Genomic DNA, 17,167 nt, shown 5'->3' with positions numbered 1-17,167 from the left:
GTTTATAGCTAATCTTCAGTTGGGTACATCCAAGATCATTTACTATATTATAATGCATTTCATCCTTACTATATATAAAAAAGATCCAGTTACCATAGTCATTATTATTGACCAAAGGGATTTTATATTAATGTTAAAGATTTCTGATTACAAAACTTGCAAGAGAAGACTATGTACTTTGTACTTGGACACTGACAATTACTATGTACACTTATGGATCCCCTCAAACTAGGACAAGAAGGCCCTGTACAGTTACCTTGACAGTGATCTTGGTTTTCATGACCAAAATACATCAGCAGCATATACACCAAAAAACCTGACTATAAAGGCAAATCATATGAAGACCTGTCAGAAGGCACAAGGCAGCAAAGTGCTCACAGCAAACTTTGTTACTTGGGACAAGTCACAATGTTAGAGAGAATGTTACTAAAGGAAATGGGAAGCTGCACCCTTTATCCATCTGGGATAAGAATAAGAATATCTGGAAATCCTAAAATCAATTAACATTTATAATGTAAGTAAAATTGTTCTACTCTAACCCTTTAATTATAACCTTCGTTTCACCCATAGTAAAAATACAGAAATGTAGTAGTTACCCAAGTTATATGGCTACATTTCTCAGTACTGCACACCTGAGACCTATGCACAGTTTTTGAGATAACCAGCCTTCAGCACTCCTAGCAATGAAGTGGGAGACATCCTTTTGGAAGACAACTGGGCAGTTGGCTTAGAAGTGCAGGTGCTGCAGTGGACATTAGTAGGGCTGCCCGATCAGCAGCACCATGCAGCCACCAGGCAACTTGGTGAAAACAGCTGGAGATTGGGGGGGGGGGGCAGGCCTATGGACAGCAACTCTTGTAGTACAGAAGGACTACACTCACATTTCCCAGTAGATACCCAATCTGTTAGGGCAACAGAAGATTATTTCTTTTTACACCCAATACAGTTATAAATCGGACACCAAATCAATTCCATCCACTTATTCTTTCCTAGAGAGATTTATGAAATGAAAAGCCATATGATTTAATATTCTCTCCATGATTTCTTTCTCTTCCTGACTTGCTCTAATTTGTACAGTGCAATCATGTTCTCTCAGATGTCTTTTCCCAGGGTAAAAGGTGAAGATTTCAATCTCTAGTCATAAAGGCAAAATGCATAAAGCACTGGCAAATCTCTGCTTACATTTGTCTAAATTCACAGGTTACCAAAACTTGATATGGTATTCCAAATATGGATTTACTAGTGCCTTGAACAAGGAATTCTTTCTTTCAACTAGTAACATTTCACCTGCTTTCTCCAAGAACATAGTACCACATTTAAAAGTAAAACAGAATCCACAAAACACTTACATCAACTCCACCAAACAAGTCAAATGTGTATGTATTTGGAAAAGTAGATTCTTGAGTAATTTTTCTCTCTTCTGTGACAAATGCCATGGCTTCCATTGAAAGGAGGGGAGAAATTTCCTGATGAGAAATAAAAACAGATGTTGTATAAATTCTAATATACTTAATAATACACTATTATCGATGCTTGTTGGAGAAATCACTGACAATGATACATATGAAAATGTTAAAACACCAGTTTACAGCATGAAATAATCAATTCCATACTATAAATATACATTTAATATCTGCACTTGCCAAAAGTATTAATCTTTTTTTTTTTACTATCAACCCAAAATTTTCAAGCTTCTGGATGTCCATGTAGTTAAAAAAACCCTAAGCAGAAATCTAGTTATATATTTTTTAAAATCTCACATTATGCAGGTATTCAATTTTTATCTGATTCTGCAGCAACCTGCAGGCATAGATTAAGATGTCTGTGACTAAGAAGTAGGAAGTAGTAATTTCCGTGTAGCTGTCAGTTCACAATAACCCTTTCTCTCCAACTCAGACAGGATGTGTAACTAAGTATAACTCTTCATGCATCTGACAAAGTAACTCAGAAAAGCTTATGCAACATTATATTTAACCTTCAAGAAACCGTAAGAACCTCTGTTGTTTTGGGTGAAAATTAACATGGACTCTCCTCTAGAATGTGGAATGATGCATTCATTGTACTAGTCAGAATCTTCCTTCGCAGGCTAGGCAATTTTCTCTATTTCTTCACCTGAACACATATTGTGATGTGGTTTTAATTATGTCACCTCAATAAAGACAGAGGTGGCACAGAAATATTTTAAGTAAACAAACACATGAAGTTGCCTTATACTGAGACAGAGCCTTGGCCTCCCAAAATCAGTACTGTCTCCTTTGACTGGAGTTAGTTTTCTAGTGTCTCAGAGGTTTTTCACATCACCTACTATCTGGTCCCTTTTGAACTAGAAATGCCATGGATCAACTGGGGACATTCTGCATGCCAAACAGATACTCTGCCACTGAGCCATGGTGCTAAGATGCAAGACCAAGACAAAATTCTCTCACTCCAGGGGGCAAGCCTCAGTCCTTCATGTAGTGTAAGACTGGTTCCAATTATCAAAGTTATTTCTTTAACTTAAAGCTTTCATGGCTGGCGTAATAGCAATCTTTTTTTCTTTTACTCATATGCTGTTTGTTGATAAAAACACATCCTACAAGCCCAAAAATTTTAATTAAATAAAGTTATTTCTATTTACACAGACAGCTACTCATGTTATGGCTCCATCTGTGAGAGAACAGCATTATGGGAGTAGAAATCTTCTATGAAAGAGCTGATATTGCATGTGTTTGCTATTTCGAAATCACTCTGAATGCAAGTGATTATCTGAAGGAGTGATAAATGGACTCACCGTCAGAACCAGATGTTAATGATGTGTTATAACAATGGGCAGGGCCAAACAAAAACTGACATATACCTTGACAAATAGAGAATAAACCAAAAAGTGAGAAGTGTAACAAGAGTTATTTCCAGGATGCATGCACTGACTTGTTGTTTATGCTGGGCAAACCACAACATGGATCAATAAAATACATGAAATTTATAGAATGACCTATGACAGAACCAAAGCTGAATTCAGCACCCTCCTATTTTAAAAGTCTACTTGCCATTCATAAACATTACCTTCAAGATGCTTTGGCACTGGGAAAAGTCACTATTGGGATGGCTATTCTCATACAGCTTCTTTAAGAGTAAAGGAATCCCATTCCACTTTGCTTGTCTATCCCTTTCCTTTAACAAAGCTTCTGCGATCTACAGGAGAAGAAGAAACTGTTAAGTTTTCTGACTTATCATGGCACACTATGACAAAATTACCAGAAGTATCCACTAGGTAAGCTGGAATTCTGAATCTATTATGTGTATATATTATTTTAAATTGGCATGAATATAGCAGGGATACCCCATCCCTGGAGAATAAGAGATCCAAAAATAGGCAACTCTGGTCCTTAAAAATTACATACAGAGATATTTGTTTCCAAATACCAAACAGTGCTTCCATTCTAGCCTGTTCAGACAGAATATACAGAAGCCTTCCATTTACACAAAGCATCTTTTAAGCTACCAAGATATTTTGGAAAAATAAATATTAAAAGAATTTCCTAGCAAACACAAGGAACTGAATTTTGTTTCAGGAAGAAAATATCCATTCAGTCTATGACTTCTGTGAGCCTACTTTCACTAACAGATTTACTATGTAATACTGGAGGCACATTATGGTAATATCCAGTGATTCAGATTACTCATGTGGATGCCATACAATTTAGTGGGCCAGTTCTTGCCTGAAAAACTTAATCTCACAGTTTATCATCCACTGGATGTTTTTGTTCACCCAAATAAGATTTGATGCATGAAATCACTTTAACCTATGTTTTTCATTGGGAGATTTCCAGGCCTAGACTAGGCTATTCTTAAGTATCGGCACTCCCTTATTCACAATATACCTTCTGAAACAAATATTTCTTGTTACCGTTCTTTCATTTTGTTTGTTAAAAGACAGAGGGATAAACAAAATAGATTATATTTAAATAAAGACTGTAATTACAGTAGTCCAATATACAGCTCCTAACAATGAGTCATAAAATGAGTTGTGCTAATATTTCAAATTACATTACATGCTTGGCAAAAAAAAAAGTTTCTTGTAATAAGCATCCTGATAAAAATATGGGGGATAATTAGGATACTGTCAATGGTAAAGAGAACATTTCACAGGAATTTACATCACATCTGTGAATTCAAGAATGTTTGCTTATGACAGAGTATTTCATATATGGACAAAAATGTAGTCTCTATCTCTCTTTCACAGTATACAAATATAGTCTTATTCAGCGAGGTTTTAAAACACATATTCAATCTTATGGGCTACAAAAAAAAATCCGAATTGTAATGTCTCCAACTTCTTGTTCCAGAATCCCTATTGTACTTAAGGCTTTTTCCTCTGATCTCAGTTCTTTAATTTGAACAGTCATTGTTTCAACTACTTATAAATCACTGGCCTTTCTTATTGAATGTTCTACAAAATATGGGCTGTGGTCCTACATTCTTGAACTGAATGCTTGGAATATTACTCAAATCAACAGACAAACATTTTAATTAACAGGAAATTAACAGAAAGAATTTCAATTGAAAAAGGAACACATCAGGGATGGCCTTTACCCTCTTATTTATTCATACTAGCAATAAAGCTTTTAGCAATAAAGATGGCAGAATTAAGGGAACAAAAGTGGATGATGTCGCTATGCAGACAATGTTGTTCTAACACAGGGTGGCCAAACTGTAGCTTGGGAGTCACATGTGACTCTTTCACATATATTGTGTGGCTATCAAAGCCCCCACTACCCTGTTGGCCAGCTTGGAGAAGGCATTTGTCTCTTTAAATCACTTCTCCAAGTCAAGCCAGCCAGGGGCTTAGAGAATGCATTTCAAGTTAAAGTTGTTTTCTTTCCAGCTCTCTCTCACCTCCCCCATCTATTTGTCTGCCTGCCTCCTTCCCTCCCTCCTGCAGCTGACATTCATGACTTGTGGCTCTCAGATATCTGATGTTTACTGTATGTGGCTCTTACCATAAGCAAGTTTGGCCACCCCTGTTCTAAGTCTTGAATCCTCAGAAATCATTGCAAATGTAATTGAACATATAAAAGAATTTGGATCCATATCAGGCTATAAAATCAATGCAAAAAAGAGACAAAAATGATAGTGAAAATTTTAACACCACATCAAGAAGACTGTAGAAAGCACAGAGTGCTCACCAGCCACCAATTCTATTAAATATTTTGGGAATAAATGTGATTGGGCAAAAACTGTAATCTTTTTAAAAACAGCTACCAGAAAACTTGAAAATTGAAACAAGCAGATTTATCAAGATGGATTTTTTTTTTTAAAAAAATCTGTGGCTGGCAAGAATCTCTACAATCAAAATGAATGTGTTGACAAAACTAAACTTTCTGTTCCAAATGTTACCCATACACATGGAAAAAAGAATATTAAAAGAGTGGCAATGACAGATAAACCAATTTATATGGAATAGCAAAAAAAGCCAAACAAGAATAAGCTTCAAAATAATGCTAGATGAGAAAAAGAGGAGGATTAGCAGTCCCAAATATAAAATTATATTACCAAGCAGCAGGTCTGGTCTGGATTATGGAATGAATTAAAAACCCATGACATAGAATAGTAAAATTGGAATCAGCAAACCTTGATAAAGGCTTACACAACTATATATGGATTAAGAAATCGGCTAAAAAGATAATATAAGAAAGAAATCACATAATCAGAGATGGACTTTTGAGAATATGGTTTACATGCTGGGATGTATTGCGCCCCTCAAACTCTCTGTTTATGTCTCCAACAGAAGCTTACCATGATAAACACAAGAAATAAAAAAGATTTTTTAAACATATAGCATTATGATAAATACTCAGGGGAAAATCCAGTCTTCGTGAGATATCAAAGATGAAGTTGTAAACATTCAATGGCTGATATATTATCAATCAGTCTCAAGACTAAAGGAGATCATGAGCATTGAAGGTGGAGTTCTAAGAGATGCACCTGAATTTGAACACCTGATTATAAAACAAAAACAGCATTTACTATAATGGATATATAAGATTTTACTTCAGCAAAAAACAGAAGATAAGAACATAAGAAGCCATGTTGGATCAGGCCAATGGCCCATCCAGTCCAACACTCTGTGTCACACAGTGGCCAAATATATATATACACACACACACACACATATATATACACACTGTGGCTAATAGCCACTGATGGATCTCTGCTCCATATTTTTATCTAATCCACTCTTGAAGCTGTCTATGCTTGTAGCCGCCACCACCTCCTGTGGCAGTGAATTCCACATGTTAATCACCCTTTGGGTGAAGAAGTACTTCCTTTTATCTGTTCAGCAATTTCATCGAATGCTCACGAGTTCTTGTATTGTGAGAAAAGGAGAAAAGGACTTCTTTCCCTACTTTCTCCATCCCATGCATTATCTTGTAAATCTCTATCATGTCACCCCGCAGTCGACGTTTCTCCAAGCTAAAGAGCCCCAAGGGTTTTAACCTTTCTTCATAGGGAAAGTATTCCAACCCTTTAATCATTCTAGTTGCCCTTTTCTGCACTTTTTCCAATGCTATAATATCATTTTTGAGGTGCGGTGACCAGAATTGCATCCAGTATTCCAAATGAGACCGCACCATTGATTTATACAGGGGCATTATGATACTGGCTGATTTGTTTTTAATTCCCTTCCTAATAATTCCCAGCATGGCATTGGCCTTTTTTTATTGCAATCGCACACTGTCTTGACATTTTCAGTGAGTTATCTACCACGACCCCAAGATCTCTCTCTTGGTCAGTCTCTGCCAGTTCACACCCCATCTACTTGTATTTGTAGCTGGGGTTCTTGGCCCCAATGTGCATTACTTTGCACTTGGCCACATTGAACCGCATCTGCCACGTTGACGCCCACTCACCCAGCCTCAACAGATCCCTTTGGAGTGCCTCACAATCCTCTCTGGTTCTCACCACCCTGAACAATTTAGTGTCATCTGCAAACTTGGCCACTTCACTGCTCACTCCCAACTCCAAATCATTTATGAACAAGTTAAAGAGCATGGAACCCAGTACCGAGCCCTGCGGCACCCCACTGCTTACCGTCCTTCACTGTGAAGACTGCACATTTATACTCACTCTCTGCTTCCTATCAATTAGCCAGTTTTTGAGCCACAAGAGGACCTGTCCTTTTACTCCATGACTCTCGAGCTTTCTAAGGAGCCTTTGATGAGGAACTTTATCAAAAGCTTTCTGGAAGTCAAGGTAAACAACATCTATTGGGTCTCCTTTGTCCACATGTTTGTTCACCCCCTCAAAGAAATGCAACAGGTTAGTGAGACAAGATCTTCCCTTACAGAACCCATGCTGAGTCTTCCTCAATAACCCATGTTCATCAATGTGCCAACTCATTCTGTCCTTGATAATGGTTTCTACCAACTTTCCCGGTATTGAAGTCAGACTGACTGGCCTGTAATTTCCCGGATCTCCTCTGGAACCCTTTTTAAAGATGGGGGTGACATTTGCTACCTTCCAGTCCTCAGGAACGGAGGCAGATTTCAATGAAAGATTACATATTTTTGTCAGGAGATCTACAAGTTCAACTTTAAGTTCTTTCAGAACTCTTGGATGTATGCCATCCGGACCTGGTGACTTATTAATTTTTAATTCGTCTATCGGTTGTAGGACCTCTTTTCTTGTCACCTCAATCTGACTCAGGTCTTTCAACATCCCTTCCAAAATTAGTGGTTCTGGAGTGGGCAAACACTTCTCGTCTTCCACAGTGAAGACGGAGGCAAAAAATACATTCAGCTTCTCAGCCATTTCCCTATCCACCTTCAGTAACCCTTCAGTAAGATGAACAAGTGAAAAAAGTATGACTAAATGGGTGCAAAACTTTAAAGAACAGATCTCTATGCAACAATGGGAATGACAATGAGAAAAAGATATCAACTTTACCAGTCATTTAAGAGAAAATTGGTACAAAATGTTTTTAGATGGTAGATAACTCCCAAAGGACATCGAGAAAGCCAATAAAAATCACAAAGGAAAATTCTTGAAATGTCAAGACATAGATGGAACTTTCTTTTTTATGTGGTGGACGTAAAAAAGCAAAAAGATTCTGAAAAGAAACACACCAAAAATGCAGAACATATTAAAGTTTAAATTCCCAATGGAAGCCAAGAGCATGGTATTAGGTTTTCTGCCTAACAAATTACCAAACATTTTAGAAAAGATATTCAAATACATGGTGACAGCAGCTGGAACTATTTATGCAGCAAAATGGAAATTAGATGTCTGTCCACATTTAGAAGAATGAGAAAATAAAGTTGCTTAATATGCAGTAATAGAAAAATTAGCAACCTACTTGAGAAACAGGTCTATTACAAAATTTGAGGTGAGATGGAGTATGTATTGTATGCACTATGCTAGCAGGAGATAGAACGAAAAGCAGTTTAAAATATTATATACAAGTATATGGTAATGAAATAGAAGTAGAATTAAAATGTGTTTTAAGCATAACTTCTCAAATACAAATGGTTTTTTATATGAGATACATAATGGATCTTCCTTCACACCTTGATATATAACGTAACAAAGCGGATGTAAGGGAAACATTTGTCTTATACATTTTGTATAAGATGACTGTCCTCAACAAATGCAATTACGTTGTATAACCGTCTTTTTCCTTTCCCTTTTCTTTTCTGTATCCCCACTGTCTTCTTAAATAATTAAGATTCTAAAAAATTACTTATAAATTACCTTTACAATGTTCTTCTCTCCCCAACTATTAGGACCTTTACAACCACAAATACCAACTCATGCTGTTATAATGTATTAGTATGCAATAGTAAGATCTGAGAAAGCTGTTGCCAATTTGGTCCCACAGAAAGATGCTTATCTATTTTGTCTGTCTCCAAGTGCATAAACCACCAAGACAGAATGTAGCAAAGCAAGCATTTTCATCACAAAGAACAGAAAGTCAGCTACAGTAAAATCACAGAGTACAAACAAGAGGTAAAAAAAGATACTAGAGACTAAAATATACATGTTACACCTCTCAGAACAAATGCAAGTACCAGCTAGCAGGGATATTACATTCAGGTACAACAAACCTCTGCCCCATCTCCAAGCAGTGTTTATGTACTGCAAGGATCTCAAAGAATTAATCTTTCAGGAAGATTTATTTCCTTCTTTGTGTGTTCTATACTTAGAGAATATGCTTGATCTAATGCTAGTTATGTTACCACAAGAATGGAAGAGGATTTTTCTTGTTGCTGGCAAGACTTGAAAACTGCAGTTGTCATGCATGTGAAAATCCAAAGACAAAGAAGTTTCTGTATTCTGAGTTTGGCTAAACAGCAGGGCCTTAATTACAACATCTATTCAATGTTGAACAGATTGCAATAACTTGCGGCAAAGGGCCACTGGTATTACTTCAAATGTTCTGATGCTTGTAACAAGACAATTATGCTTTTACTATCTATAAAGTTCTTTTGGGTAGTATACCTCCAAATTTAGATATACTTGATGGTTACTTTACTAATGCACAGTCCTGCATTTTGAGATAAACAGCCAGCAATTCAGCAGATGCCTACCAGAAAGCCTTCCCTACCAAGCCTTGTTTTCTGCACCCCTGACTGCAGAAGTGAGATGGGCTGCAAGAAGAGGGAGGGGGTTTTTTAGTAGTGATACCCCTCTTTTGGAATGTCCTTTCCCTTGAGGCTCACCCTGGCACCTACTTTACAGTCCCTGAAGGGCCAGGCCAAAACATTTCTCCTTACCCAAGCTTTTAACTAAAAGGTTTTTATCTTTTTACGTGTTTTTTTAAACAGTTGGCCTATAGCTCAAGGGCTGTTTTATGAATACTATTTTAGGTTGCTACATTTTGATTAGGAATGGGCATGAACCATCTCATCAACTAAAGTTCATCATTAATTATGGCCAGTTCATGGTTTGTGAAGCGATGTTCACAAAGTGAAGAGCTGCCACAAACTTCCCTGAATTTTGATGCAGTTTGTGGTGATTCTTGAAGAGCAGAAAGAAGAGCTTTAAATGGCTCCAGGTTGATGTTGTGTATCTGGATTTCAGTAAAGCTTCTGACAGGGTTCCCATGATGTTCTGATGGGTAAACTAGAGGACTGTGGACTGGACTCTAGGATAGTTAGATGGATAGAGAAATGGTTGGAGAATCACACTCGAAGAGTAATCGTCAATGGCATTTCATCTGAACAGAGGGAGGTATCCAGTGGAGTGCTACACGGCTTGGTTCTGGGCCTAATACTTTTCAATATTTTTATAAATGATCTTGATCAGGGTATGGAGGGGCTATTCATTAAATTTGCAGATGACACAAAATTGGGAGGAGCTGCAAACACACCAGAAGATAGAGATAGAATTCAATGAGATTTGAACATGCTGGAAAAGGAAGTGGACATGAACAAGACGCAATTTTAAAAGGTAAGTGCTGACTTCTATATCTATAAATAAGAATCATGTATATTAGATGGGGGAGTACACTTCTGGGTAACAGTATGTGTTAACAAAATCTTGGGGTAAGTTAAATGTGAACAGTCAGTGTGATGCAGCTACAAAAAAGGCTAATGTGATCTTGGGGTGTATCAATAGAGCCATGCTATCCAAATTGCAAGATGTCATAATCCTGCTGTACACTGCATTGGTTAGGCTTTACCTGGAGTATTGTGTGCAGTTCTGGAGGCCTCACTTCAGAAAGGATATGGACAGAATGGAACAGAGGAGAGGAATAAGGATGATCAGGGTCTGGAAACCAAGCCCTATGAGGAAAGGTTGAGGAACTTGGGAATGTTCAGTCTGGAGAAAAGGCAGCTGAGGAGGGACATGATTGCTCTTTTTAAGTATCTGAAGGGTTGCCACTTGCCCAGAAAGGGTAAACTGGCTACATCATTTTTCTGTACGGATGGTTTTAGGAGCAGAGAACTGCCTCTTTGAGTGGCCAAGAGAAGGTGCTCTGAGATAAGTGACTGATTTATAATAGATGGTAAGGGTTTCCTGATGTGGTCCTTACAAGATTCTTGTAGCCATGATGGGCAAGGATCCAAGGTACAGGTAGTGCCCTTCACAGTTCCCATGATCTTGTCTACATCCATCATGGGAACTGAGTCAAAATGATTCATAAATAGCCTAGGCTGTTTATTAGGCCTTTTTTCTGGTGTAACTAAGTTGCAATTGACATCCAGATCAGTATGTGTTATTGCCAAAATTATTTACCTTTAAACAAAAATATTCTTCTAAATGTATAAGGCTACCGTGTTAAGAGTTCTTTTTTCAGTGTTCCCACAAATTTCCTAATTTTTCCATCGAAACATTGAGAAAGCTCTATGTTTTTTCAAGACGTACATTTGGAAACAGTAAAATACTTTCTAAAATAATGCTTTGCTCACTTAAAAATAGGAAATATTTAACAGAAGGGATTTCCCTACAATGCTCACCCACATTTTCCACTGGAAAAACTGGAGAAGTCCTCAGAATTTTTTAATGTTATCCTTTTTGAATATGGAAAACCATGTCTTAAGAAACATTTTACTCATTTTTGTGCTTCCATAAATTTTCCGTTATTTCCATCATAAAAATAAAAGATGAAGAAAAAAATCCCCCAAATTTTCCAGTTCTTCTTTCGCAGGACTGTTACATCTTCAATCCTGGGCAATTTAGAAATTCAGTCACAAAGATGCCAGAATATAGGTTCTGAAGCACAATTATAGAAATTCAAAGTTCTTGCTCTGAGTTTGGTCACTTGAAGCAAATAATTTCAGCAGGGCTGGCAAAACAAACAAACACACAACACCCAGGTTCTTAAATTTTAAGGTGGCATCCATCAGAGAAATCAAAAATATTTTTTAATCTTGTTTTTCAGGTTTTGTTCATAATTCCTCAAACAGTGATCACCATGAAACTATTGTGAACAGTAGTCAGGACTGTGCCACTTTTTTCTAGCTTAGGTTTTCCAAAGTTAAACTATCCTGCCAATTCTGATCAGTCTGGAGTAGACTAAAGAGGACTTCACTGCTAGGATTTCAGATGAACAATACATTGTAGCAATATGATGACCGCTACAAACACTACCATCCTAAGCAGAACTATACTGTTCAAAGTTCATTAAATTCAGTTGTCTTAGAAGGGTGTAACTCTAAACAAAACCAAATACACTCATTGGTTGCAAAACAACAGAAGAAGAGAAAAACAGAAGACAATATTAATTTATCTTTCCTTGACTTAAACATTGTTTCAGATCTGGGCAAAGAACGAGCATCAGTTTCTATTAGTGTATCTGGATAACGAACATAAGGTTTTCATCTTTAAAATTCTAATAACAGCATTTAACATTGTTCTATGCAGTGTTCCCTCTAAACTGAGTTACTGTGAGCTAGCTCACAGTTTTTTAGCCTCCAGCTCACAGATTTTTGTCTTAGCTCAAGAAAAATGACCCCAGAGCAAACTAATTAGCTCACAACTTTAATGCCAGTAGCTCCCAAAGTAGAATTGCTTAGACGGAGCATTGGTTCTATGTTCTAAAAACTGACAATTAGTTTCATAATTCCATTACTTTAATAACACCCAGAAATCACTATCATTTTCAAGGTTCACTGACCTTGTAAATACAAGTAGCTTTAGAAAGCCATCACCAAAAGTTTTGTATAAGAACATAACAAAATCTATATCCTTAACAAAGAGAAGTGTTGCATCCCTTAAAGCTTAACAATTTTATTCTAACAAAGCTTCTGTGGACTAGAGTCCCAAGTGAACTCATGAAAGTTTCTAGTAAAATAAAAACTTTGTAAGTCCTTAAGGGACCACAAGACTCCTGTTGTTGTTTTGCTTCTGCAGACTAACACAACTATCCATATGGAACTATGTCATAGTCCTTTAATCCAGTAAAGAGATCAATGAAGGCAACAAACTTGGTTAAGTAGAGGTAAGTAAAGTCACAGCAGAATTACTCCTGAGACACCTTGATATCTGACTAGTTTACATTCACCAACTGCTACCAAGTTTTCCAGCAACTGCTTGCAAGATTAGAGTGAATTTACTACTAGCTATCTACCTATTACTAAAAAATCCTGATTAAGTCTACTCAGAATCCAACTGAAATCTACTCAGTGGGGCTTCCTCCCAGCAAAGTGTTCTTAGAATTGCCCTATTACAAAGGCTATCTCTATTTTCTGTACATTCTTTTATCAAAAGGGTTTCTTGTCAAGATAATTACGGTAAGTGAGCAGTTCATCCATATCATTTCACCAATTTTGAAATATTTTAAACTGCTGTTTTTGCAAATAAGATTTCACATTACATATTTCTATGTAATGACCACATCTGTTTAAGGACAGTCAACACCACGTGTAATAATTTTGCCCCAGTCTTTCATAGTTCTCCGTTATGCATACTTATGCCAAAGTGTACTATGTGTGGTTATCAATCACATGAAATGAGGTGGCATAATCTGTACAGAAATATGGTGGCATAAGCACTGAATCCTTCCATCAACAGGAAAATGCCTTTAAACTACTGTGATTGTGACTGAACAGAATCAATCCTTCAGGTTCTCTCTTACTTCCCAAATGCTGCAACATTGTTGTGGCAAGAATCTTCTACATAAATAATGAGCCTCTACTGATTTTATTTCACTGAAGTATTATGGTACAATAATAGAGAGATTTTAGGCTGCTGGCGTCCCTTTTTTTGCAGTTCCCACAAACGTTTTCAGGATTTAACAAGGTCATGTGAGTTGCAAAGAGGACTCCAGTAGCCCAAAGCTGCCCATCCTAATTCTAAACACTTCACTGATCAAACAGGAAATTCACAGGAAAAAAAGAACACATATGTGAAAGCCTGTATAAGAAACTAGGTGGGAAATTTGATAGGGACCATGTTGCTTCCCCCAGGTATACTTTAAGAAGTGAAAAGATCAGAATTCCTAAATAAAAACTTTTACAGAAATCTATTAAATAAAATAACAGACATTACACAGTTCTTTCACTGAACTGCAAAGGGGCTGACAAAATTTAAGATATTCCAGCAACCAAGCCAGATTTTCAAATTAGAAACAGACAGCTTGACATAACTGGAACTTAAAACTTGCCCCAGAAAAAGGGAATACAAATGTAACTTTCTTTTGAGATGATAAGCGTGTTCCTTCCTATTCATATCAGTATTGCATAATCCCCATATCCATACACTAAGACAATGACAGGATGGGGGAAATACTGTCTTACACATCTGTGGCAAAAGGCAAAAAGGAAAATATTATCAACAGTGATTAAAATGCATACCACATTTTCATTACAGCACAAAATTGTGCTAAACCACTGAAATCTGTGCATTTCAGTGAGTCCAACACCTTGGTGAATTGTGGTCTTACAGAGTACACTGCATTTCAAAGCACCATATACTGTGATGGTGATACATCACTACAGTAGTGATCAGTCAAGGCACTTCATATAATATTAGTGATCAAAATAACACTGCTGTCTTGCAACCTGCCAAATGTCAGGCATGGACTACAACTTCATTAGTTCCAAAATACAGGCTACATCTAGCCCATTTACATGTGTACAGATGTGTGCATACATTGTATCACACTTCCAACTAAACTCAATCAAATGAAACTCTTTATACTATCAAGAGCTAGGAGCACTCCTTAACTTTACAGATTTCCCAAATATTTTCCTGATTAAAAAAAATATGGCTTTTGCTTGCAAGGTTCCCTCTACAAAACTTAATTGTCTGCTGCTCTGACTATAAATTTGCCTAGCGGTTGAACACGTCATGCATCTAACGAAGTGAGGTCGGACTCACAAAAACTGGTACAGAAACAAATGGGGTTAACCTTTTAAGGTGTCATTAGACATCTATTTTATTTTGCTGCAACATGTCCGGAATTAGCTGCTTCAGAAGGCACCAATGCTCCTTAGTCAGGAGGCACTGCCAAAACCTGCGTCCGTTGCTGAGAAGCTGTCAAAAGTTACAGACCGAAAACAAAGCAGGCCCTAGCAGCAACACCAGCCCTCCAAGGGGAGCCCAGGAAACCGGAAGACGAGCGGTGCCCATAGCAGGGGGATGGGGATCGTGCTGGCATGGCCCTAATTTCTGTAACGGATCTTTCTTTACAAGGGGGATGGCTCCTCCTCCTCCGCCGTCTCACAGATTAGTGCCGTATAAACCAAGCGCCAGTCAGCAGAAGCAGCGAGAAAGACGAGGCTGCCGCCTTTGCAGAAGAACCAGCCACCCCCACCTCAACTCACTGCCGGAAGAGGAACGTGGCTGGGCCGCCGCTGCCCCTTTGCCTGACTCGGCCCAGCCATCCGAGCACCTAGCCCAGCGCAGGGCAACCACGACTGGCTCCCGGAGCCTCATGCTCGGCGCGGCCTCCCCACACCAGCCGGTCCCAGCCCCACCATACCTGCGCCCCCCGCGTCAGGCCCCGGCCACTGAGCTGTGCATGCCGGAGCTGGGCCAAGATGTTGACCGTCCCCCTGCGGTCTCCACGCCAGCCGGGCCCGCCGAACACGAGGCCCGGCGCCGCTGCTGGCACCGGCGGTGCTGCTGCTCCGGCTCCTCCTATCGCTGCCGCCATAGCTGCCTCCTGCCCCTGGACAGAGACAAACAGGAAGCGCTCCTCCTCCCAGCGTATTCTACCGACCGCCTCCCAGGTTGTGCCACAGCGCCACCAGCAGGCCGGCTGCGCACAACGCTAGTCGGCCTCCGCCCGCTCCCGATTGGTAGGAATGGGAAAGGGAAAGAACGCGCGCTGGTCTTCCCAAGGGGCCGATGGGAAGTGTAGTCTTGGCATGGCTAGCGATGTAAGAGGGAGAAGCAAAAAGACGCATTAGGTAGGTTCAGGTGTGCCCTGGTGGTTGGCAATACGCGGAGGCTTTCCTCTTTGATCCTTGTTGCCAAAAGGACCTTGGGCCGCCCACTATCTCCTAGGGCTGTTGGGATAAAACCAAGAATCGTGGAGCTTGGAGTGCTCCTAGAATTAGATCTCGTTTCCAGACTACAAAGATCAGTTCTCCAGGAGAAAATGGCTGCTTTGGACGGGTGTGGGCTAGGGTTGCCATCCTCCAAGTTTTTGGACGATCAGCTTCCAGGAGTCAAAGGTGCCTGACAAAAGGAGCTTTGACTCTCAAAAGGTCATACCATAAACCTGTTGTTGGTCCCTAAGCTACTACTGGACTCCACGGGTTGTTTTGTAGAAAAATAGGTGGTGGAGCTCATCCAGGGATTGTTATGCAGTTGCATACTATTCAATGGACAAGGAGGTGGAACTCTCAGAAAGGTTTAGGAGCTGTGCTCCTGTGAGCTCCCACTGAATCTGAGGCCTGCTGGACTCCAATCTAGTTGTTCAACTGCAGACCAACATGGCTGCCCTCTGAAACTAAGGCATGAGACCTCCTCCTTCCACTGCAGTCCCTCTCCCCCTTGAATTTCCCCCCCAAAGACAGAAAAACCCTCAAACATTGTTTAAAAACAAACAACAAACTTTGGATAGCATTTGTTCCAAATGACAAAAAAGAGATAATGTGTGGATTGGCCATCCTCGTCACTCTCCTCTGTGCCCACTCTATTCTGTCTACATACATTTTGAACTGAGGCCTCCAGAACTGCACACAATACTTCAAGTGCAGCCTGACCAATGCAGTGTACAAGGGGACTGTGTGACATCTTGCAGTTCAGATGTTATGCCTCTGTTGATATACCCCAAGATTGCATTAGCCTTCTGTGTCATTGCATCACACTGGCTGCTCATGTTTAACTTATGGTCCACCCATACCCCAAGATCTTGTTCACACACACACACACACACTGCTACCCAGAAGTGCTATCCCATGACCCATTCAGTAAGCATGTTGCTCATTTTTGTTACCCAGATGAAGAACTCAGCACTTATCCTTGTTAAATTGCATCTTGTTCACATCCACCCCCTTTTCCAGCATGTTCAGATCTCGTTGAATTTTGTATCTTCTGTGTTTGCTGTGTTATCTGCAAATTTAATGAGTAGCCCCTCCACACCCTGATCCAGATCGTTTATAAAAATATTGAAAAGTACCAGGCCCAGAACCGGGTCCTGTGGCACCCTACTGGACACCTCCCTCCATTCACATGAAATGCCACTGACAACTACTCTTTGAGCATGGTCCACAATCCTCTAGTTTACCCTTCA

General features: G+C 39.2%; 1 protein-coding gene across 1 annotated transcript in view; it reads right to left on the bottom strand.

Moving 5' to 3' along the window:
* Positions 1 to 15,652, bottom strand: part of TRPC4AP (transient receptor potential cation channel subfamily C member 4 associated protein) — a 41,137-nt gene extending 25,485 nt beyond the window's left edge. The window contains exons 1-3 of the mRNA XM_060231011.1: positions 15,407 to 15,652; positions 3,043 to 3,171; positions 1,350 to 1,466 (exon numbers count right to left, since the gene is read on the bottom strand). Of these exons, the coding sequence (XP_060086994.1) occupies positions 1,350 to 1,466; positions 3,043 to 3,171; positions 15,407 to 15,580 (420 nt within the window). The 5' untranslated portion in view covers positions 15,581 to 15,652. The remainder of the gene's footprint in view (positions 1 to 1,349; positions 1,467 to 3,042; positions 3,172 to 15,406) is intronic.
* Positions 15,653 to 17,167: the final 1,515 nt, after the last annotated feature.

This window comes from Heteronotia binoei, chromosome 2, assembly GCF_032191835.1.
Source record: "Heteronotia binoei isolate CCM8104 ecotype False Entrance Well chromosome 2, APGP_CSIRO_Hbin_v1, whole genome shotgun sequence".
In the NCBI taxonomy this organism is placed as follows: Eukaryota; Metazoa; Chordata; class Lepidosauria; order Squamata; family Gekkonidae; genus Heteronotia; species Heteronotia binoei.
This window is presented reverse-complemented; position numbering and strand designations above follow the sequence as displayed.